Source organism: Rhinoderma darwinii, chromosome 1 (genome assembly GCF_050947455.1).
Source record: "Rhinoderma darwinii isolate aRhiDar2 chromosome 1, aRhiDar2.hap1, whole genome shotgun sequence".
Lineage (NCBI taxonomy): Eukaryota > Metazoa > Chordata > Amphibia > Anura > Rhinodermatidae > Rhinoderma > Rhinoderma darwinii.
In genome coordinates, this window is record NC_134687.1 from 548343353 (window position 1) to 548366720 (window position 23368).

General features: G+C 46.3%; 1 protein-coding gene across 1 annotated transcript in view; it reads right to left on the reverse strand.

Annotated features, from left to right (window-relative positions):
* The window catches only part of LOC142745423 (V-type proton ATPase subunit S1-like protein), a 71655-nt gene that overhangs the window by 22091 nt on the left and 26196 nt on the right, over positions 1–23368 (reverse strand). Inside the window, exons 5-6 of the mRNA XM_075854858.1 lie at positions 18225–18275; positions 11578–11821 (exon numbers count right to left, since the gene is read on the reverse strand). Of these exons, the coding sequence (XP_075710973.1) occupies positions 11578–11821; positions 18225–18275 (295 nt within the window). The remainder of the gene's footprint in view (positions 1–11577; positions 11822–18224; positions 18276–23368) is intronic.

A 23368-nucleotide genomic window follows, 5' to 3' on the forward strand; every position in this document is an offset into this window, starting at 1 on the left:
CTGATATGAATCCGGATTAGATTGTAAGCCCCCCGCAGGTCTAGCTTAGAAAAGATTTTGCCCCCCGTATGCGATCAAACAGTTCCGAAATCAAAGGCAATGGGTACCTGTTCTTCACCGTGATCTGGTTGAGGCCTCGGTAGTCAATGCAGAGTCGGAGGGATCCATCTTTCTTCTTGACAAATAAAAACCCAGCTCCGGCCGGGGATGAGGATTTACGTATGAAGCCCCTCTCCAGATTCTCCTTAATGTAGGCTGACATAGACTGGGTCTCAGGCAAGGAGAGAGGGTATACTCTACCATGAGGAGGGGATGAATCCGGAACCAAGTCGATAGGGCAATCATACGCTTGATGTGGTGGCAATGTCTCTGCTTCCTTCTTGTTGAAGACATCTGAGAACAGAGAGCAACAAGAAGGCAACTCTGCCAGTGACTAATGCGTAGGAGACTGAGGCGGATGGACATGCACCAGACAGCGGTCGAGACACTTGGGGCCCCACTGGAGAATCTCTCCAGAGTTCCAATCCAGGACTGGGGCGTGTAGACGGAGCCAAGGCAAACCCAGCAGCACGGGGTTGACGGCCATGGGCAGGACAAACAGAGAGATGAGTTCAGAGTGAAGAACTCCCACTTGGAGTCTTAACGGCTTGGTCACAGACAAAACTGGGTCAGGCAATGGCAGTCCATCTATCGAGGCAACGATCAACGGCCTTTCCAGCAGAATAGTGGGCAACTGAAGAAGATCCAGAAGGTCTTGGCAGATGAAATTGGCTGCAGAGCCAAAGTCCAGGTAGGCAGAGACTGGATGGGGCTTCTCGCTAGCGATGATGGTCGCAGAAATGAACAGTTTGGAGAAGAGTTCTCTATTAAATGCAGTATCGCCCAGGGTTGTCTCTCCAACCAATCCTAGGCGTTGGGGTTTTTTGGCTTCTGGGGACACAGACGCACGACATGGCCAGCGAGGCCGCAATATTAACAGAGTCCAGAGGTGCGCCTGCGCTGTTTCTCTTGAATGGACAGTTTAAGCCGATCCACCTGCATCTGAACCTCGGGTGGAGCAGTAGAAGAAGACAAGAAGGGTTGCTGGAAGTTGGGCACCAGTCTAGGAAGCCGTCTCTCCTGTCGAATCTCTTGAGATCTCTCTCTGAGCCTTATGTCCACTCGAGTAGCAAGTAGAATCTGGTCATCCAAGGCAGCTGGTAGATCTCGAGCAGCAAGTTCGTCCTCGATCTCGGGCAGTAGATCATGCCATAAGGATGCTACCAAGGCCTTATTGTTCCAGGACAGTTCTCCTGCCAGGGTCCGGAACTGGATGGTGTATTCTGGCGAAGGGTAAAGATAGCAGTGGCTGCCGATGAGACTCGTCCAGGCTCCTCGAATACGGTACTGAATATCCGAACCCCTTGAAGTCTCGGGTCCCTGCCGTTCCCAGATTGGATTCGCCCACGCCTTGCCGGCAAGTAGAGATATAATGAAGGCAATCCTGGCTCCGTCCGAAGGAAATGCTCGGGCGTGCAGAGTGAAGTGGATATGGCATTGGTTCAGAAACCCCCTGCACGTACTTGCGTCTTCATGGAACCGAGGTGGCAATGGCAGCGAGAACAGAGTATCCGAACTGGAGCTGCCAGGAGGTGTAGCAGGAGGGTTGATCGGAGGAGCTTGAATAGGAGCAGAGAAGGAAGTAGCTAGCGCCCCTAGCTGCTGTGCCATGGAGACTACTGCCACAAGAAGTTGATCCTGTCATGCTCGCAGATCCTGCAGGTCCGCCTGCATGGCTTGGGAGGGTGACATGCCCTTGAATTGACCAGCGGGGTCCATGGCCTGAGCGTAATGTCACGGCCTTGGGTGTGGACCCACTGGGCCGTAGCGCGTAGCGGGATAGCAGCTGGCCAACTAGGTACAAAACAATGTCTATAGTCCAGAATGGGTACCTGAGGCAATGTAGACAGAAGCGGTGACACAACTTGACTTTCACTGTGAATGGCACAGTAGATGCAGCGGAAGACACGACTTGACTTTCACTGTAGAAGGCACAGAGGCACGGTAGCACGGGATACAGGGTACAGGCAGCAGGAAAGGGTAACACTGGGAACTGGAAAACACTTAGGAGACCATTTGAAAGACAATCTTTAGGTAGACAACAACGCTCAGGCAAGGATCAAGTGTGCAGAGCCCTTTTTATATTCCAGCAGCATTCTGGGCTAATTACTGATTAAAGACAACTGGACGCGTACTGGCCCTTTAAGGTCGTGCGCGCGCCCTGTGAGAAACAGTCCCAGAACCCGGAAGTGAGTGCCGGCGTCTCCCAGGAGGGAGATGCCGCCGAGAACACAGACGTCCATGGCCGAGGCCGTCAGAGGGTAAGTCTGAACGATGGCCCTCGGCCGTAGATGTTACACTAGGTAATGCAATCACATCCCCTGGTGCAAAATAAAATATGCCAAATGTGCCTCTCACCTTCAGCTGAAGAATGCTTCCATAACTATTCCTACTATTCCATAACTTACCCTATCACAATGATATTTTCATTAAACTTATTATTATATCTGTACACAAATGTGAGTTACAACAATATGCCTATTTTGTGACAGACCCAGGTTGCACTCACCTCCCTCTCCTAGGCTAAAGTTTCTCACTGCATAACTTACATCTGACTCCTATATAGCTGAAGCAAATTATATTGATGGAGGACAACATTTATAGTGAAAAGAAAAAAATAACTAAAACATTGTTCTTAATCTTTGTTTGCACTCAAAAGTAAAGTGATTATATTATATTTATTATATTATTAAATATAATATTAAAATATTTAGGAAATAACATAGATGGTCTTTGTAACGTCTATGGCCATGGACCATCGTTTTGACTTACACCCTGACGGCCGCGGCCATGGACGTGAGTTCTCGGCGGAATCTCCCTCTTGAGAGACACTGCAACTTCCTGGTTCAGTGATTGTCTCCCACAGGACGAGCGCGCCCGCACGTGCACAGCCTTAAAGGGCCAGTACGCGTATAGTTGCAGTGAATCTGCAATCAGCCCAGAATGCTGCTGGACTATAAAAAGGGCACTCCCCTCTTGATCATTGCCTGAGCGTTGTTGTGTTACCTTAGTTTGTCTTGCAAATGGTCTCCTAGTGTTTTCCAATTCCCAGTGTTACCCGTTCCTGCTGCCTGTACCCTGTATCCTGTGCTACCGTGACGTCTAGAGTTGAAGTCGAGTTGTGTCTTCCGCTGCATCTACTGTGTTACACCCACCAGGTGTCTGCCTGCTGCCGGTCCCTCTTCTTAAGCCTGAATCACCGCTACTTTCTACATTGCCACATGTACCCTTTCTGGACTATAGACATTGTATTGTACTTGGTTGGCCAGCTGTCTTTCTGGTACGCGGTACGGCCCAGTGGGTCCACACCCCACATCGTAACAGTACGCTCAGGCCATGGACCCCGCTGGTCAATTCAAAGGTCTCTCACCCTCCCAAGCCATGCAGGCGGACTTGCAGGATCTGCGAGCATGACAGGATTAACTTCTTGTGGCAGTAGATTCCATGGCACAGCAGCTTGCGGCGCTAGCTGCTTCCTTCTCTGCTCCTGTTCAAGCTCCTGCAATTGACCCTCCTGCTACATCCAAGGTAGATGGTAGATCCCGAGCAGCAAGTTCGTCCTTTATCTCGGGAGATAGGCCATGCCAGAAGGAAGCTACCAATGCCTCGTTGTTCCAGGACAGTTCTCTTGCCAGGGTCCGGAACTGGATGGTGTACTCGCCCTTGGAGGCATCCCTCTGGTGAAGGTTCAGCATTGCAGTAGCGGCCGACGAGACTCGTCTAGGCTCCTCGAACACCATATGGAATAACCGCACAAACTCCTGGCAGTCTTGGGTCTCGGGTGCCTGTCGTGCCTAGATTGGGTTTGCCAACGCCAGGGCCTGGCCGGCAAGTAAGGAGATAATGAAGGCAATCCTGGCTCCGTCTGAAGGAAATGCTCTGGCGTGCAGGGTGAAGTGGATATGAACTGGTTAAGAAATCCCCTGCACGCGCTTGCGTCTACATATAAAGGAGGTGGCAGTGGCAGCGAGAACCGACGATCAGAACCGGAGCTGCCAGGAAACAACTATCTGTGGCACTGTAATGGCAGGGGGTAGGGAGACGGACAAGTGAGCCCTAATCTACCCGCCACTCTGTCCCTGCCTACTTGCAACGACCCGCCCTAGGCGACGGGGTACAACTGGGCGGCAGTCCCTGCGCTCAGTAAGTGCACGACAAACACGACAAACATACAAGGAACACAAGCAAGGAAAAGGGGCCGTTGCCCACGGCAACACCGTGAGCAACCAGAGTGGTGAACGAGCCGAGTCAAGCCAGGAGTGTGCGAGGTACAAAACGAAAAGCAGAAGAGTAGTCGGTAAGCCAGGGTCGGTATGGAGCAGGATCAAAAATAGCAGGAGCTGTAGCTGGGCCAGGAAACCACAAGGAAAGAAACAAAAGCAATAACAAGCACAGAGGGACAGGAAGTGCAGGCTTAAATAGACCGAGGGCGGGAGCTAGCTGAGTCTGGCCAGGTTACGATAGGCTCTCCCACTCCTAAGCCTGCCAGCCTGAATGGTGGAAGCAGGAGTCAGTCTCAGGGATGTATTCTCAGGTGCTGACTGATTAGTTCTGGGAGTTAACCCTGCTGTGCCTGGCAGATCCTTTACAGTACCCCCCCTTTTATGAGGGGCCACCGGACCCTTTCTAAGTGGACCTGGCTTACTGGGGAAACGCAGGTGGAACCTCCTGACCAATACCCCAGCGTGAACATCCCGGGCGGGTACCCAAGTCCTCTCCTCGGGCCCGTATCCTCTCCAATGGACCAGGTACTGGAGGGAGCCTTGGACCATCTTGCTGTCCACAATCCTGGCCACCTCGAATTCCACCCCCTCCGGGGTGAGGATGGGAACAGGAGGTCTCCTCGAGGGAGCCAAGGACGGGGAGCAGCGTTTGAGGAGGGAGGCATGAAACACGTCGTGTATCCGAAAAGACGGGGGTAACTCCAGCCGGAAGGAGACAGGATTGAGGACCTCAATGACCTTATACGGCCCAATAAACCGGGGAGCAAACTTCTTGGACGGAACCTTGAGACGCAAGTTCCTAGACGACAACCACACCAGATCCCCGACCATAAACAGGGGGTTAGCAGAACGTTTTTTATCAGCCTGAGTTTTTTGTACGCTCTGGGACACCTCTAGATTTTTCTGAACCTGGGCCCAGACTGTGCACAGTTCCCGATGAACGACCTCTACCTCAGGATTGTTGGAACTACCAGGTGAAACGGAGGAGAACCGTGGATTAAACCCAAAATTACAAAAAAAAAGAGAGACCCCTGACGAGTTACTGACCCGGTTATTAAGGGAAAATTCGGCGAGGGGAATGAAAGAGACCCAATCAAATTGACAGTCAGAGACAAAACACCTTAAGTATTGTTCTAGAGATTGATTAGTCCTCTCCGTTTGGCCATTGGTTTCAGGATGGAAGGCAGAGGAGAAGGACAGATCAATCCCCAACTTCATACAGAAGGCTCTCCAAAACAATGAAACAAATTGTACCCCTCTGTCCGAAACAATATTGACAGGGACCCCATGGAGACGCAGGATGTGTTTGACAAACAAGGTAGCCAACGTTTTGGCGTTGGGTAGTTTCTTGAGGGGCACAAAGTGGCACATCTTACTGAAGCGGTCCACCACCACCCACACCACCGACTTGCCTTGGGATGGAGGCAAATCGGTGATAAAATCCATGGAGATATGTGTCCAAGGTCTCTGGGGAATGGGCAACGAACGCAGTAAGCCCGCTGGTCGGGACCTGGGAGTCTTGGACCTAGCACAAACCTCACAAGCGGCGACGCAGGCCACCAATAATTTCTGGTAATGAGGTGTTTGGTACCCAGGATGCCTGGATGGCCAGATAGTGCGGAGTCATGATTTTCCCTAAGTACCCTTAGCCGGAATTGCAGGGGAACAAACAGCTTGTTCTCAGGAAGGTTCCCGGGAGCTGCACCTTGATCAGCAGCAATTTCAGAGACTAAATCAGAATCGATCGAGGAAATGATTATACCTGGAGGCAAAATACAAGCAGGATCTTCCTCCGAAGGAGGGCTGGCCATGAAGCTACGCGACAGTGCATCAGCCTTAATATTTTTAGACCCAGCCCTATAGGTAACCAAAAAATTGAATCTGGTAAAAAATAACGCCCATCGAGCTTGTCTCGGGTTTAGCCTCCGGGCAGATTCTAGGAAAACCAGATTCTTGTGGTCGGTAAGGACCGTTACCTGGTGCCTAGCCCCCTCCAGGAAGTGGCGCCACTCTTCAAATGCCCATTTAATGGCTAAGAGTTCGCGGTTGCCAATATCATAGTTACTTTCAGTTGGCGAAAACTTCCTGGAGAAGTAGGCACAGGGGCGGAGATGGGTGAGGGACCTGGTACCCTGGGACAAGACAGCCCCCACTCCCACCTCAGATGCGTCAACTTCCACGATAAATGTCTCCATTTGGTTGGGCTGAACCAGCACCGGGGCCGAGACAAAGCACTTCTTAAGGACCTCAAAACCTGGACAGCCTCAGGAGGCCAGTGGAGGAGATGAGCACCTTTGCGAGTGAGGTCCGTAAGGGGCTTAGCGATGACCGAGAAGTTAGCAATAAATCTCCTGTAGTAATTAGCAAACCCCAAAAAACACTGTAACGCCTTCAGGGAGGCAGGTTGGACCCATTCCGCCACAGCCTGAACCTTGGCGGGGTCCATGCGGAATTCATGAGGAGTGAGGATTTGACCCAAAAATGGAATCTCCTGTACCCCAAACACACATTTTTCGGTTTTGGCAAACAGTTTATTTTCCCGAAGGACCTGGAGCACCTTCCTGACATGCTCCACGTGGGAGGACCAGTCCTTGGAAAACACCAGTATGTCATCAAGGTACACTACCAGAAAAATCCCCAGGTAATTTCTCAAAATCTCATTTATGAAATTCTGGAAGACCGCAGGGGCATTACACAACCCAAAGGGCATGACGAGGTATTCGAAATGGCCTTCGGGCGTGTTAAACGCAGTCTTCCACTCATCCCCCTCTTTGATGCGAATAAGGTTATACGCCCCCCGTAGATCCAATTTAGAAAACCATTGGGCCCCCTGAACCTGATTAAAGAGATCAGGAATCAAAGGAAGGGGATACTGGTTCCTTACCGTGACCTTATTCAGGCTACGGTAGTCAATGCATGGCCTAAGACCACCATCCTTCTTCCCCACAAAGAAGAAGCCAGCACCTACCGGAGAAGAAGAGGGACGAATGTAACCCTTGGCCAGGGATTCCTGGATATACACTCTCATAGCTTCACGTTCGGGACAAGAAAGATTAAATATCCTACCCTTAGGAAGCTTAGCTCCTGGTACCAATTCGATAGCGCAATCGTATTCTCTATGAGGAGGTAACACTTCGGAGGCCTCCCTAGAGAAAACATCAGCGAAGTCCTGAACAAACTCAGGTAGCGTATTCGCCTCCTTAGGGGGAGAAATAGAATTAACAGAAAAACATGACGTACAACATTCATTACCCCATTTGGTTAGCTCCCCAGTATTCCAGTCAAACGTAGGATTATGCAACTGCAACCAGGGAAGACCTAGAACCAAATCGTACGATAATCCCTGCATCAACAGTACAGAGCATTGCTCCAAATGCATGGAGCCAACAAGGAGTTCAAAAACAGGGGTATGCTGTGTAAAATAACCATTAGCAAGAGGAGTGGCATCGATACCCACTACCGGGACAAGTTTAGGCAAATCAATAAGAGGCATAGCAAGGGACATAGCAAATTCCACAGACATGATATTAGTAGAGGACCCTGAATCCACGAAAGCACTGCCGGTAGCAGACCTACCACCAAAAGAGACCTGAAAGGGAAGCAAGATCTTAGTACGTTTCATATTTACGGTAAATACCTGTGCGCCCAAGTGACCTCCCCGATGATCACTTAGACGCGGAAGTTCTCTGGCTGCAACCTTACGCTTAGGACAGTTGTTCACTTGATGCTTGTCGTCCCCACAGTAGAAGCAGAGACCATTCTTCCTGCGGAATTCTCTACGTTGTTGGGGGGACACGGAGGCCCCGAGTTGCATAGGTATCTCTGAATCTTTCGGGGAGGAACGAAGCAACGGAGCTTCGGGAGGCATCATGGGGGAGTCGGAGGAGAAAACACATAAACGTTCACGTTGTCGTTCCCTGAGACGTCGGTCAAGTCGTATCGCTAAAGCCATAACCTGGTCTAGGGAGTCAGAAGAGGGATAGCTAACTAGCAGGTCTTTCAGGGCATTCGACAGACCCAACCTAAACTGGCACCTTAAGGCAGGGTCATTCCACCGAGAAGCTACGCACCACTTCCGAAAGTCAGAGCAATACTCCTCAACAGGTCTCTTACCCTGACTTAAGGTCACCAGCTGACTCTCGGCAAAGGCAGTCCTGTCAGTCTCGTCATAAATAAGTCCGAGAGCAGAAAAGAAACAATCAACGGAGGAAAGTTCAGGGGCGTCAGGAGCCAAGGAGAAGGCCCACTCTTGGGGCCCTTCCTGGAGCCGGGACATAATTATACCCACCCGCTGGCTCTCAGAACCTGAGGAATGAGGCTTTAAACGAAAGTAAAGCCTACAACTCTCCCGAAAGGAGAGAAAAGTCCTCCGGTCCCCTGAGAACCGGTCGGGCAACTTGAGGTGGGGTTCAAGAGGTGCGGTGAGGGGAACTACCAGGGTAGCATCAGGCTGGTTGACCCTCTGAGCCAGGGCCTGGACCTGTAGGGAGAGACCCTGCATTTGCTGAGCCAGGGTCTCACGGGGATCCATAGTGGTGTCAGGGACCAGGGGTAGACTAGGTATGGGCTTGTTATTATGTAATGGCAGGGGGTAGGGAGACGGACAAGTGAGCCCTAATCTACCCGCCACTCTGTCCCTGCCTACTTGCAACGACCCGCCCTAGGCGACGGGGTACAACTGGGCGGCAGTCCCTGCGCTCAGTAAGTGCACGACAAACACGACAAACATACAAGGAACACAAGCAAGGAAAAGGGGCCGTTGCCCACGGCAACACCGTGAGCAACCAGAGTGGTGAACGAGCCGAGTCAAGCCAGGAGTGTGCGAGGTACAAAACGAAAAGCAGAAGAGTAGTCGGTAAGCCAGGGTCGGTATGGAGCAGGATCAAAAATAGCAGGAGCTGTAGCTGGGCCAGGAAACCACAAGGAAAGAAACAAAAGCAATAACAAGCACAGAGGGACAGGAAGTGCAGGCTTAAATAGACCGAGGGCGGGAGCTAGCTGAGTCTGGCCAGGTTACGATAGGCTCTCCCACTCCTAAGCCTGCCAGCCTGAATGGTGGAAGCAGGAGTCAGTCTCAGGGATGTATTCTCAGGTGCTGACTGATTAGTTCTGGGAGTTAACCCTGCTGTGCCTGGCAGATCCTTTACAGGCACTTTGTCTCCAGGCGACATGATGAATGGGTTCAGCTGTTCCCGTGGGCTGAGTTCTCCTATAATAACCATACTCGTGAGTCCACTACCTCCAGTCCGTTCTTCATTGTCTTCGGCCAACATCCTCGAATACCTCTTCCTGTCTCTACTATGTCCCAGGTGCCTGCAGCTGACTCTACCCTCAGGGACTTTCTGCAGATATGGCAATAGACCCGATCTTCTATTCTGCTGGCGGTGGACCGCATGAAGAGAAAGGCAGACACTAGAAGACGAGAACCTCCCCAGTTTCTTCCAGGTACAAAGGTCTGGCTGTCTTCCAGGAATATCCGACAGAGGGTTGCATCTTGCAAATTTGCTCCCAGGTTCCTCGGACCCTTCGAGATTCTGCTGCAAATCAATCCAGTGTCTTATAAGCTTCGGCTGTCTCCTCCCCTCAAGATTCCTAACTCCTTCCATGTCTCCCTGCTGAAGCCCGTGGTCCTGAACCGCTACTCCAGGACTCCTAGTTCCGCAGTGGCTCCTAGCAGGTTGTCAGGGACTTCGAAGTGAGGGAGATCCTGGCCACAAAGAAAGTGAGAGGAAGGACGTTTTATTTGGTGGATTGGAGAGGATTTGGTCCAGAAGAGAGGTCTTGGGAGCCAGAGGTGAACATCGATGCCCCTGTCCTCTTGAAGTAGTTTCTCTCCCGCTCTGGCCCCAAGAGGAGGGGCGTAAGAGGGGGGCTACTGTAACGTCTATGGCCGTTCTGACTTACCCCCTGACAGTCGCGGCCATTGACGTGTGAGTTCTCAACGGCATCTCCCTCCTGCGAGACGCCGGCACTCACTTCCTAGTTTAGTGACTGTCTCCCGCAGGGCGCTAGCGCGTGCACAGCCTTAAAGGGCCAGTATGCGTCCAGTTGAAGTGAATCTGCTATTAGCCCAGAATGCGTCTGGACTATAAAAGGGGCCCTCTCGATCTTTGCCTGAGCGTTGTTGTGTTACCTTAGTTTGTCTTGCAAATGGTCTCCTAGTGTTTTCCAGTTCCCAGTGTTACCCGTTTCTGCTGCCTGTACCCTGTGCTACCGTGCCGTCTAGAGTTGAAGTCGAGTGGTGTCTTCCACTGCATCTACTGTCTTACACCCACCGGGTGTCTGCCTGCTTCCGGAGCCGAATCTTAAGCATGAACCACCGCTACTGTCTACATTGCCACATGTACCCTTTCTGGACTATAGACATTGTATTGTACCTGGTTGGCCAGCTGCCTTTCCGCTACGCGGTACAACTCAGTGGGTCCACACCCCGCATCGTGACAGTCTTATCGAAGGCCATTAATGTGGGATCGATGGGGGTCTGACCCCTGGAAACACCACTCATCAGCAGATTTACCTGGTTCCTTCTCTGCAGTACCTGACACAGTGATGTCCATGTCTGTGTGGCTGTGTCTGCAGTTTCTCTCTTTTCAGGTAAATGGAGCTGAGCTGTAGTAAACACTCGTTCATCGGCTGATCTGCTCGTTTATGCAGCAAGAAATATTATCGCTGTCGGTAGCACTTCTCCCTGTGTAAACTGCTGTCGACATGATGGAAATGTATGAGGACAAACAATTGTAGTAGCAATAGCTTGTTCTCATAAATTACCGATTATAGCTCCTTATGAGAGGAGCAAACAAGCACCAATCGATGAACTGTCTCGTCGATTGGCGCTCGTTTTCACGGTCCATATTGGGCCATGTAAAAGGTCCCTCATAAAGAGCCTTTGGATATTTTCCAGTAGTAAACTCTGTATGTAACTTTGTTAGACACTGACTGAAATTATGTGAGTGTTCAGCTATAGAAGCGAGACGTTCCTCATGACAATCCTCTCATGTCATGTCATTGCTTTAAGAATACAACTATATCAAGGTAATATAAGGTAATATAATTCTGGGAAGTTGTCTGTGTGGCAGACACTCCTGACACTTGTGATATTAATCTAGAAAGCCACGGGCTTTCAGCATGTTCAAGTTGAAAGTACAAAATACTATAAGCTGCTCTTTATTTTACTCCTCTTGTTATTTGCTGTATACTTTCACGCTCTTGTTAAAGTAAATCTTTTAGGTCTGCCATCCAAACCTTTTTTTATTACCTGAAAATCCTGGAAAGTGACATCCCACAGTCCGGAGCTGTTTTCTGCAGAGCTGGGCACTAACAAAGCATCATATTTCGGTAGGCTGCTGACATGCTCACAGTGGTAAGAATAGCTGATTGGAGCAAATATTCTAGAAGTATTGAATGTTGCTTGCACAGAACAGTTGAGAAGAATCTGTATGCTTTGCAGTTTATACCAGTTCTGCACAGATAGTTTGTAGTAACTTTTTACTAATAAAAATCTAAAACAAAACAAAACAAAATCAAATACTGAAAATACAGAATACATAATTATATACAAAACAGTTACATTGGGAAAATGGAGGTGTCGTTTTGGAATTGATTAAGGAAGATTCATACTCCCTAATTCCAGAGAAGAGGTTTTCTAGGGTTTAAACATTGATGTCCTATCCTTAGGGAACTGAAATAATCAGTTCCCTGTCACTAAAAAGCAGGAACACAGTGCTCATATTCAGCTACTTTTGCTTCAGGCAGTTGTTAGGGAACCCCTCAACATCATCAGTGATGTCACAGGGATTTCATGGGCAGAGAGGTTTCAGGGGCATGCAAATAAGACACAATCTGCCTCTTCTCTGCATGTCTCTGTATACAGATCACTGGTAAATGTCTTATAATGGGCTGTTACCATTCAATCACTGTTATCAATGATCTGTAAATGACTGTTGGGGACATAAATAATCATGTGTTCCCTGCTAACCTGAGTCTTTATTGTAAAAAAAATAAAAAAAGAATTAATTTATATAGTACATTGTATAAAAAATAATAAAAAGAATGATACTAAAATAAATCCCCCTCCCACAATACAAAAGTGCACACTTCTTAGAACACACATCAATATTAGACATTCTGCGTAACACACACATGGATTCAGGGCTTAGACATTAATCCGTTCATATCATGCAGAATGTAGGTTACCCCAAACATACAATAATTACCCCAAGTCAACAATTTTTGCCTATTCTACCATGGTCCTATCAGCTCTTCACCTTCAATAAATAAAAAAATTGTACCTGAATGATTATCATTTATGTCTAAACATGTAAAACTAAAATGGGGACTTAGTTATCGGTTCTAAAGCGACATCATGAGTTACCCTATGTACACAGATTCAGCATCACCATGTACAGGAGAAATAAAGGATTTATTTTTGGGGTAAATATTATTCATTGAACAAACGACCTTAAAATAAAACATGAAAAAATTAGCAAAATATATATTTTTCCCTGTTTTTGATAATTTTTTCCAGAATAATATTAATTTCCAAAAATGTATTGATATCAGCTCTAATTTTAAATAATAAGAAACCTATGTACTTGGAATAGACTAAGAAAAAAAATGCAGAATTCCAAAAGGTAAAGTACCATAACACCTGGTCATAAAAGGGTTAATTACACAAAACATTGTTATCCAAATATCAAGTGTTCTTTATTATAAGATCTAATATATGTATTTGAAATGAAAGAGCAATTAAGAAGGACGTGTGGGCAAAAGAAGAGAGAAAAACGAGAACTATGAATAACTAGACTAATGCCCATGACGTCCATGTAAAATCCTGTTATAAAATATAGGCAGATTTTCAAGAAATGTTATTACATAACTATAACTCAGAGCGGTACTCTCAAATAACATGTCCAGAGTGCTTGAAAGTTCATTGGCAGTAAAATTCCAAAGCAAACTTTCCAGCCATATAAACCCATGGATTTCTAGTTTTTAATACTATTAAATTAATAAAATACTGTAAGCTATTATGATAATGGCAGAAGTGGCAATAAAAACATCACATCCTGAAGGAAGTGCAAATACAAAAAAAAGACTTAAACTTTACTAAAACGTTGAGACAAGGTCTCCCGAACATGGATCTGTGTTGTACAGATCTGTAATGGAGCCCATAGGCTGCTCATGCTAGACCGCCATATGTCTCTGAATTTATATGGCTACACAGAGGTTTTCATGGTTTACAAATACAAACTCCACTCCCTGATTTCCTAATAAAAACTATATGAACCGGCACGGCATCATGCTATAATACTGCCCCCAGAGGGTGCAGCACGTATATGTGACAGATCTGTTCTAACTCATTCACAACCATCTCTCCATGGAACATTGAGACTCGGTTTTTATAGTTTGCGGTGGGGGTCTTAGTTGTATACCCTGACTGATGTTATAAACACAATTTATCAGAGTACCCCTTTAGTGTCAAGGACAGAGCAGGCTGTGTGTTTGGAACAATCACAATGTAGAGTGCAAAGTACAGTAAAAAATAGTGTAAAGTGCACTAACACATTATGTGAATACGAATATGCATTTTTCCATAGCAGAACATATAATATCTATATGTAAAATAACACACTAGACAGTTGTCACACTATGTCCTTGTTCACACAGCGCAGATTTGATGCAGATTTTGCATGTATTTTTTAAAGAGGACCCGTTACTAGCTCATATAATGCAAACTGTTTATCTGACCTGAATTCTGCTGTCTCCCTGATTCCGGACCCATTTATTTTCTTTTGTTCCTGGGTCCCTGCTATTTCTGAGATATTGCCCTCCCCAAAATATACTGGCGCCCTATATGCTAATGCCATGTATTTAGCCAACAGGGCAAGAACTACACTAAGGGCGGATTTACACAAACGTGTAATACGTCCGTGCAACGCGCGTGATTTTCACGCGCCTCACACGGACCTATGTTAGTCTATGGGGTCGTGCAGACAGTCCTAGATTTTCGCGCAGCGTGTGTCCACTGCGTGAAACGCACGACATGTCCTATATTTGTGCGTTGTTCGCGCATCACGCACCCATTGAAGTCAATGGGTGCGTGAAAATCACGCGCACCACACGGAAGCACTTCCGTGGGACGCGCGTGATTCGCGCAACAGCAGTAAAAAGTATGATTGAAAATAGAAAAGCACCACTTGCTTTTCTGTTTACAAACATACAAACAGAGTGTCATAATGATGACGGATGTGCAAAAATCACGCAGCCACGCATCATATGGTGATGACACACGGAGCTATTAAGTGCCTTTTGCACGCGCAAAACGCGTTTTTTGCGCGCGCAAAACGAACGCGCGTGTAAGTCCGGCCTAAGGTTGGATTCACACGAGCATGTTCGGTCGGAACGTATTTCGGCCGCAAGTCCCGGACCGAACACACTGCAGGGAGCCGGGCTCTTGGCATCATAGTTATGTACAACGCTAGGAGTCCCTGCCTCGCTGCGGGACAACTGTCCCGTACTGTAATCATGTTTTCAGTATGTCATCGGTGTGGGTTCGACACCCGGACCCCGCACCGATAAGCCGCGCCGGTGGCCTACTGGCACCGGATGTTGTGGAACATAATGCTATGGACAGAGCCCGGAAGCAGTTGGCTCCGTACATAGCATAGCGGCTGTGCTGCAGAACTGCAGGTCTGCTCCTCTTCACTTGAATAGGAGCAGAGCTGCAGTACCGCAGCTCGGCTGCTATTCCGTGGCCGGAGCTAACTGCTTCCGGCTTGTACGTCCGGTGATCTGTGTGGGGCCAGGGTGTCGGACCCCCGCAGATCATGTACTGATGACCTGTCCGGTGGATAGGTCATGAGTTGTCAGAAGCTGGAAAACCCCTTTAAGCGAAAATTAGAATTGGATCCAGAAGAAGAGATACTTTAAGTAGTTTCTTTATATATTTCTTCTGTTTAGGTTCCGTCCTGGCGTAAAAAAAATACATGCAAAATCTGCATCAAATCTGCACTGTGTGAACAAGGCCTAACAATGAAGAAACCACTGGGCAAATCCTACTTAGATGTAAAGGGAATACAAATGTTATTTCTTTACTACAATGTGACAATTCTTCCTTAAATCTTTATTGGGTTACACAAGCATCATTACAATATCAGGCATTCTTATAATCATATAAGGGCATGGCCACACGTGGCGGATTTCCTCCGCAACTGTCCGCATCAATCCCGCACCTAATCCGGGTTGCGGATTACGGCTGCGGATCTGCCCAAAATGTGCAGAAAATTGATGCGGACTAGCTGCTGCGGACTGCGGGAAAAGTGCTTCCCTTCTACCTATCAGTGCAGGATAGAGAGAAGGGACAGCACTTTCCCTAGTGAAAGTAATAGAATTTCATACTTACCGGCCGTTGTCTTGGTGACGCGTCCCTCTTTCGGCATCCAGCCCGACCTCCCTGGATGACGCGCCAGTCCATGTGACCGCTGCAGCCTGTGCTTGGCCTGTGATTGGCTGCAGCCGTCACTTAGACTGAAACGTCATCCTGGGAAGCCGGACTGGAGACAGAAGCAGGGAGTTCTCGGTAAGTATGAACTTATATTTTTTTACAGGTTGCTGTATATTGGGATCGGTAGTCACTGTCCCGGGTGCAGAAACAGTTACTGCCGATCGCTTAACTCTTTCAGCACCCTGGACAGTGACTATTTACAGACGTCTCCTAGCAACGCTCCCGTCATTACGGGAGCCCCATTGACTTCCTCAGTCTGGCTGTAGACCTAAAAATACATAGGTCCAGCCAGAATGAAGAAATGTCAAGTTAAAAAAGCAAGACGCATCCGCAGCACACATAACATGTGCATGACAGCTGCGGACTTCATTGCGGAATTTAGAATCTCCATTGAAGTCAATGGAGAAATTCCGCCATGAGTCCGCCACTGCTCCGCAACAGACAGAGCATGCTGCGGACACCAAATTCCGCTCCGCAGCCTATGCTCCGCAGCGGAATTTTACGCATCGTCTAAACGAACACTGCTAAATTAAAGTGGAAGTCAATGGAGAAACGGCTCCGCTGCGGATTAACGCTGCGGAGTGTCCGCAGCGGAATTTAAGTGAAATTCCGCCACGTGTGAACCCAGCCTAATACAGAGCTACTTTCTGTCTTGATCCATTATATCATCATATAACGTTTACTTTATAGTTCTATACTTTTAAAGAGGCTCTGTCACCAGATTTTCAAACCCCTATCTCGTATTGCAGCAGATCGGCGCTGCAATGTAGATAAGAGTAAAGTTTTTTTTTTGTTTTTTTTTAAAACGAGCATTTTTGGCCAAGTTATGACCATTTTTATATTTATGCAAATGAGGCTTTCTAAAGTACAACTGGGCATGTATTGTGTGTGTACATCTGGGCGTTTTTACTTCTTTTACTAGCTGGGCGTTGTGAATGGGAGTGTATGATGCTGACGAATCAGCATCATCCACTTCTCTTCGTTAACACCCAGCTTCTGGCAGTGCACAGACACACAGCGTGTTCTCCAGAGATCACGCTGTGACGTCACTTCCCCAGGTCCTGCATCGTGTCGGACGAGCAAGGACACATCGGCACCAGAGGCTACAGTTGATTCTGCAGCAGCATCAGCGTTTGCAGGTAAGTCGATGTAGCTACTTACCTGCAAACGCTGATGCTGCTGCAGAATCAACTGTAGCCTCTGGTGCCGATGTGTCCTCGCTCGTCCGACACGATGCAGGACCAGGGGCAGGAAGTGAGTGACGTCACAGCGTGATCTCTCGAGAACACGCTGTGTCTGTGCACTGCCAGTAGCTGGGTGTTAACGAAGAGAAGTGGATGATGCTGATTCGTCAGCATCATACACTCCCATTCACAACGCCCAGCTAGTAAAAACGCCCCGATGCACGCACATAATACACGCCCAGTTGTACTTTTACTTTAAACACGCCCAGTTGTACTTTAGAAAGCCTCATTTGCATAAATATAAAAATGGTCATAACTTGGCCAAAAATGCTCGTTTTTAAAAAAAACAAACGTTACTCTTATCTACATTGCAGCGCCGATCTGCTGCAATAGGAGATAGGGGTTGCAAAATCTGGTGACAGAGCCTCTTTAAGCCCTCAAGTCCCTATATTGTGAAAATGGAAAACTGAGTAAATTAGGCCCCACCACTGATTTAGCCCATCCTACTTTCACACGGCAGTACTCTGGTCAGTATTTTTCCATCGGTTTTTATTTAAAAAAAACAGGATTTGGTCCAAAATATGGAAGGGCAAATCTTTCCACATGGCTGCAGTCACACAAAGCAGATGTTGAAAATCAGTTCCATTCATTTGTGTGGATTGTGTACAAATCCATGCACCTGCTGCCAAGACAATCCTATTTAGAAGAATAGAACTGAAGTCACAGAAATTTCTGCAAAAAAAACTGCAACGTGTGACTGCACCCTTAGGTTCACACGCAGAAATTAAAACGGATGAAAATTACGGTGCTGTTTTTGAAGGAAAACAGCCTCTGATTTTCAGCTGTTTTTGAAGCCGAAACCGTTTTTAGACGATTTTGGAGCTGTTTATTAATTGACCCTATGAAAAACAGCTCCAAAAACAGTTTATTCCCCCGAAATACGCCTGGAAACACTTTTTCTCTGTGTAGGTTTCATTCCTGGTTTTGGCTCACAAATACTGATGCACAATTCTGACCAAAATACCACAGTGTGAATGAAGCCTAATCCAAACCAAATTTTAATCTAAACATTGCACAATCATATCTGGGGAAGTCATAGCCTTTTCTGGCTGAACAAATTCATTGTGACAGGTAACAATGAAGAGAGATATGACATTACATACAGTCAGCGTAATTATTCATGTACATTTAATGGCAGAATACATAATCATGGCCTACCTTAACGCAAGTCCCTTTAATTGTCCAACATTGAGAAACCTTAATGTAAGTCTATCAAGGAGGGAAAAAACGTTAGTCAGTAAAGTGACTGAACTGTAATACAGCAGCTAATAGCGATACAACATTACTGAAAATTAGAGGGCACCACTTCACATGATCATTATTGAAACAGAAATCTAGGAACACATTTGCAACATTATCTACACAAATGTTGAGCTACTTTGCAAATAATCTGCTTTGCTGTTTTGACTATATTCGCTGACAATAAACTGATAACAGAGGTCTTCTAGGTGCTGGGACCCCAAGTGTTCAGCAGCAATCTGTGAGGGAACCTGACAGCAAGTGTTCAATTTCCCTGCAGCACCAGCACAGGGGAAATAAAGAATTACAAAAGTTCCATGGAAATTAATTGGCTGTTAGCTCCTCCAAAAAGACAAACTCTTTATCTGCTCTGGCTAACAGATGAGGGTCCTGAACAGGTGACCCCTTTATTAACTCAGAATTCCCTAATAGGGTTTTTGGAAACCATACACCCACTTTAAAGAGGACTTGTCAGCTCTCCTAACATGTCTGTTTTCAGAAATACTTTTAATGCCAATTAAATACCAATGCTGGAGCATCTTTTCTTAGAACTGTGTGCCATTCCTCCTTGAAATGTATGCAGTGGGTCTTGAAATTCTAATTGTTCATAGGTAGGGTTCCCACGCAGTCTGCCACTGTCAGAGTGTGTAAGGACACATCCCCATTGACAAGGGGGATTATAACACGCAGTTGTCAATTTATTTATATATTTCCAGGATGAATAACAGAGGAACAGCCAGCAGACACGATCCTCCAGAATTGTTATTTTATCATGAATACAAGTATTTACTAAACAGACATGACAGGAGATAAGACAATACGTATTGCAGATATGCGTACATTTTATGATTCATATGGGACACGGCTGCAACAAGGAAAGCTTCTCTGTGAAATTCAAATCTGTCCTGTATATTGCACATACAGTGAGGGGGGCTTGTATGGACTTGAGCACTGCAATGTATACATGCAGCGGTGCTCAGTCCTGTGGGTACCATAGGTGAAGCAGGCAGTCACTTTTTTACAAATATGAAATTGAAAAGCTCTCTGAGGCTACATTCACACGAGTGTATCAGATTGACGCATGTGAAAAACGTGCGTGAATCTGGTCCGTGTGTATTGCGGTATGCATCAGTGTGCAATGCGAGTGGCATGCGTTTTTCACGCACTCACAAAGCACATCTTTTTTTTCAATGGAATTGATGCGCAAATCACGCGTGATTTTCATGCACCCATTGACTTCAATAGGCGCGTAGGTGCGTGAAAAACGCATCAATATAGAACATGGAGTGAGTTTCACGCAACGGACACAAGCTGCGTGAAAACTCCTGCATATGTGAATGGCCTCATTGAAATCAATGGGTCAGTGTGCTGTGCGTGATTTTCACGCACAGCACAAGGACGAGTTTTACGTTCATCTAAATAAACCTTATTCTTCAAGAATAAGAGGGCTAAATAAAAAAAATAAAAAAACATATGTATACTTGAAAACTCCTTAACCCCTTCGCGCTCAGCGACGTACTACTCCGTCGCGCTAAGTGCATCCTTCGCGCTCAGCACTGGAATAGTAAGTCCAGAGGAAAATGCATCACCATTTTCCCCCGGCGTTTCATCAGAAGGCTATCACAGCTCAGTGTGCAGGGACCAATCGTAGTGGTCCCGCCTCCGCGATCGCTGCTATTGGTTAGTTAGTAACGACGGACCAATAGCAGTGATCGTATATGTAATTTCCTGCTCTGACGTCAGATCCTGCCGCACCCGCTCTCTGTTGGAGTTTGAGAGTCGTTGAGAGCGGTTGTGGCGTGAGGCAGTGCAGTTTAGTTTAGAGAAAAACAGCGTAGCAGTAGTTTGAAAAATTTTCCCACCTTCTATCCACTTCCACTTCCCACTGCTGTCGTTGTGTTCCCCTTGTCACCCACGTTTTTGGTCAGTGATCTCTATCACTGACCACTTTTGAGTCTTCAGGGCCACATTTTTGTCCCTGGGGATTATTATTTTATTTATTTTTTTCTTTATAAAATATAATAAAAAGAAAAAAAGTCAGTTCAGAAAGTCAGCAGATAGTTTAGTATTAGGGTTAGTTAGTGTCAGGGAACCGTCAAAAAGCATAGTTAGGTATAGCGTCAGTGAATTTAGCGTCAGGAATCAGTCACAGTTAGGCCTGATTTACACGAGCATGTGCGTTTTGCACACGCAAAAAACGCAGCGTTTTGCGTGCGCAAAATGCACTTAACAGCTCCGTGTCATCAGTGTATGATGCGCGGCTGCATGATTTTCAGGCAGCCGCCATCATTATGACACTCCATTTGGATGTTTGTAAACAGAAAAGCACGTGGTGCTTTTCTGATTACATTCAGAGTTTAACAGCTGTTGCGCGAATCACGCAGTTCGCACGGAAGTGCTTCCGTGTGACCTGCATGGTTTTCACGCACCCATTGACTTCAATGGGTGCATGATGCGCGAAAAATGGCGAAATATAGAACATGTCGTGAGTTTTACGCAGCGGACTCACACTGCGCAAAACTCACGGACTGTCTGCATGCCCCCATAGACTAATATAGGTGCGTACGACACGTGTGAAAGCACGCGCGTATATTACGCTCGTGTAAATTATGCCTTAGTTAGGTTTAGGCTGGGTTCACATTACCTATTTTCAGACGTAAACAAGGCGTATTATTCCTCGTTTTATGTCTGAAAATACGGCTACAATACGTCGGCAAACATCTGCCCATTCATTTGAATGGGTTTGCCGACGTACTGTGCCGACGACCAGTCATTTACGCGTCGTCGTTTGACAGCTGTCAAACGACGATGCGTAAAATGACTGCCTCGTCAAAGAAGATATGCAGGACACTTCTTTGAAACGTAATTTGAGCCGTTTTTCATTGAATTCAATGAAGAACAGCTCAAGATTACGGGCGTCAAAGACGCCTCGCATAATGCGAGGAGCTTTCACGTCTGAAACGACGCAGCTGTTTTCTCCTGAAAACAGTCTGTCTTTTCAGACGTAAAAGACAGTTCTCGTGTGCACATACCCTTAGCGTCAGGAATCCGTCACCGCAGTTAAGTTTAGCGTTAGGGATCGATCACTGTAGTTAAGTTTACCGTCACGGAAGTTCACATAAAATCAGTTGTTAGCGTCAGGAAAGCTCGGAATAATCTAGATAGGCTTAGTGTCAGGCACCCGTCACCGTAGTTAGGTTTAGCGTCAGGAAAGCTCAGAATAATCCAGTTAGGTTTAGTGTCAGGGAATAGTCGCTGTAGTAAGGTTTAGTGTCAGGGAAGTTCACATAAAATCTAGTTAGGTTTAGTGTCAGGGAAGTCCACTCGTTCTATAAAAACAAAAAAAGCAATATATATAAAAATATATACACTACTGTTCAAAAGTTTGGGGTCACCCAGACAATTTTGTGTTTTCCATGAAAGCTCACACTTATATTTATCAAATGAGTTGCAAAATGACTAGAAAATATAGTCAAGACATTGACAAGGTTAGAAATAATGATTTTTATTTGAAATAATAATTTTCTTTTTCAAACTTTGCTTTCGTCAAAGAATGCTCCATTTGCAGCAATTACAGCATTGCAGAACTTTGGCATTCTAGCTGTTAATTTGCTGAGGTAATCGGGAGAAATTTCACCCCATGCTTCCAGAAGGCCCTCCCACAAGTTGGATTGGCTTGATGGGCACTTCTTGCGTGCCATACGGTCAAGCTGCTCCCACAACAGCTCTATGGGGTTGAGATCTGGTGACTGCGCTGGCCACTCCATTACAGATAGAATACCAGCTGCCTGCTTCTTCCCTAAATAGTTCTTTCATAATTTGGAGGTGTGCGTTGGGTCATTGTCCTGTTGTAGGATGAAATTGGCTCCAATCAAGCGCTGTCCACAGGGTATGGCATGGCGTTGCAAAATGGAGTGATAGCCTTCCTTATTCAAAATCCCTTTTATCTTGTACAAATCTCCCACTTTAGCAGCACCAAAGCAACCCCAGACCATTACATTACCTCCACCATGCTTGACAGATGGCGTCAGGCACTCTTCCAGCATCTTTTCAGTTGTTCTGCGTCTCACAACTGTTCTTCTGTGTGATCCAAACTCCTCAAACTTCGATTCGGCTGTCCATAACACTTTTTTCCAATCTTCCTCTGTCCAATGTCTGTGTGCTTTTGCCCATATTAATCTTTTCCTTTTATTAGCCAGTCTCAGATATGGCTTTTTCTTTGCCACTCTGCCCTGAAGGCCAGTATCCCGGAGTCGCCTCTTCACTGTAGACGTTGACACTGGCGTTTTGTGGGTACTATTTAATGAAGCTGCCAGTTGAGGACCTGTGAGGTGTCTATTTCTCAAACTAGAGACTCTAATGTACTTGTCTTGTTGCTCAGTTGTGCAGCGGGGCCTCCCACTTCTCTTACTACTCTGGTTAGAGCCTGTTTGTGCTGTCCTCTGAAGGGAGTAGTACACACCGTTGTAGGAAATCTTCAGTTTCTTGGCAATTTCTCGCATGGAATAGCCTTAATTTCTAAGAACAAGAATAGACTGTCGAGTCTCACATGAAAGCTCTCTTTTTCTAGCCATTTTGAGAGTTTAATCGAACCCACAAATGTAATGCTCCAGATTCTCAACTAACTCAAAGAAAGGTCAGTTTTATAGCTCCTCTAAACAGCAAAACTGTTTACAGCGGTGCTAACATAATTGCACAAGGGTTTTCAAGTGTTTTCAAATCATCCATTAGCCTTCTAACACAGTTAGCAAACACAATGTACCATTAGAACACTGGAGTGATGGTTGCTGGAAATGGGCCTCTATACACCTATGTAGATATTGCATTAAAAACCAGACGTTTGCAGCTAGAATAGTCATTTAGCACATTAGCAATGTATAGAGTGTATTTCTGATTAATTTAATGTTATCTTCATTGAAAAAAACTGTGCTTTTCTTGCAAAAATAAGGAAATTTCTAAGTGACCCCAAACTTTTGAACGGTAGTGTATATATATATATATATATATATATATATATATATATATATATATATATATATATATATTTTAAAAAAAAGTTTAGA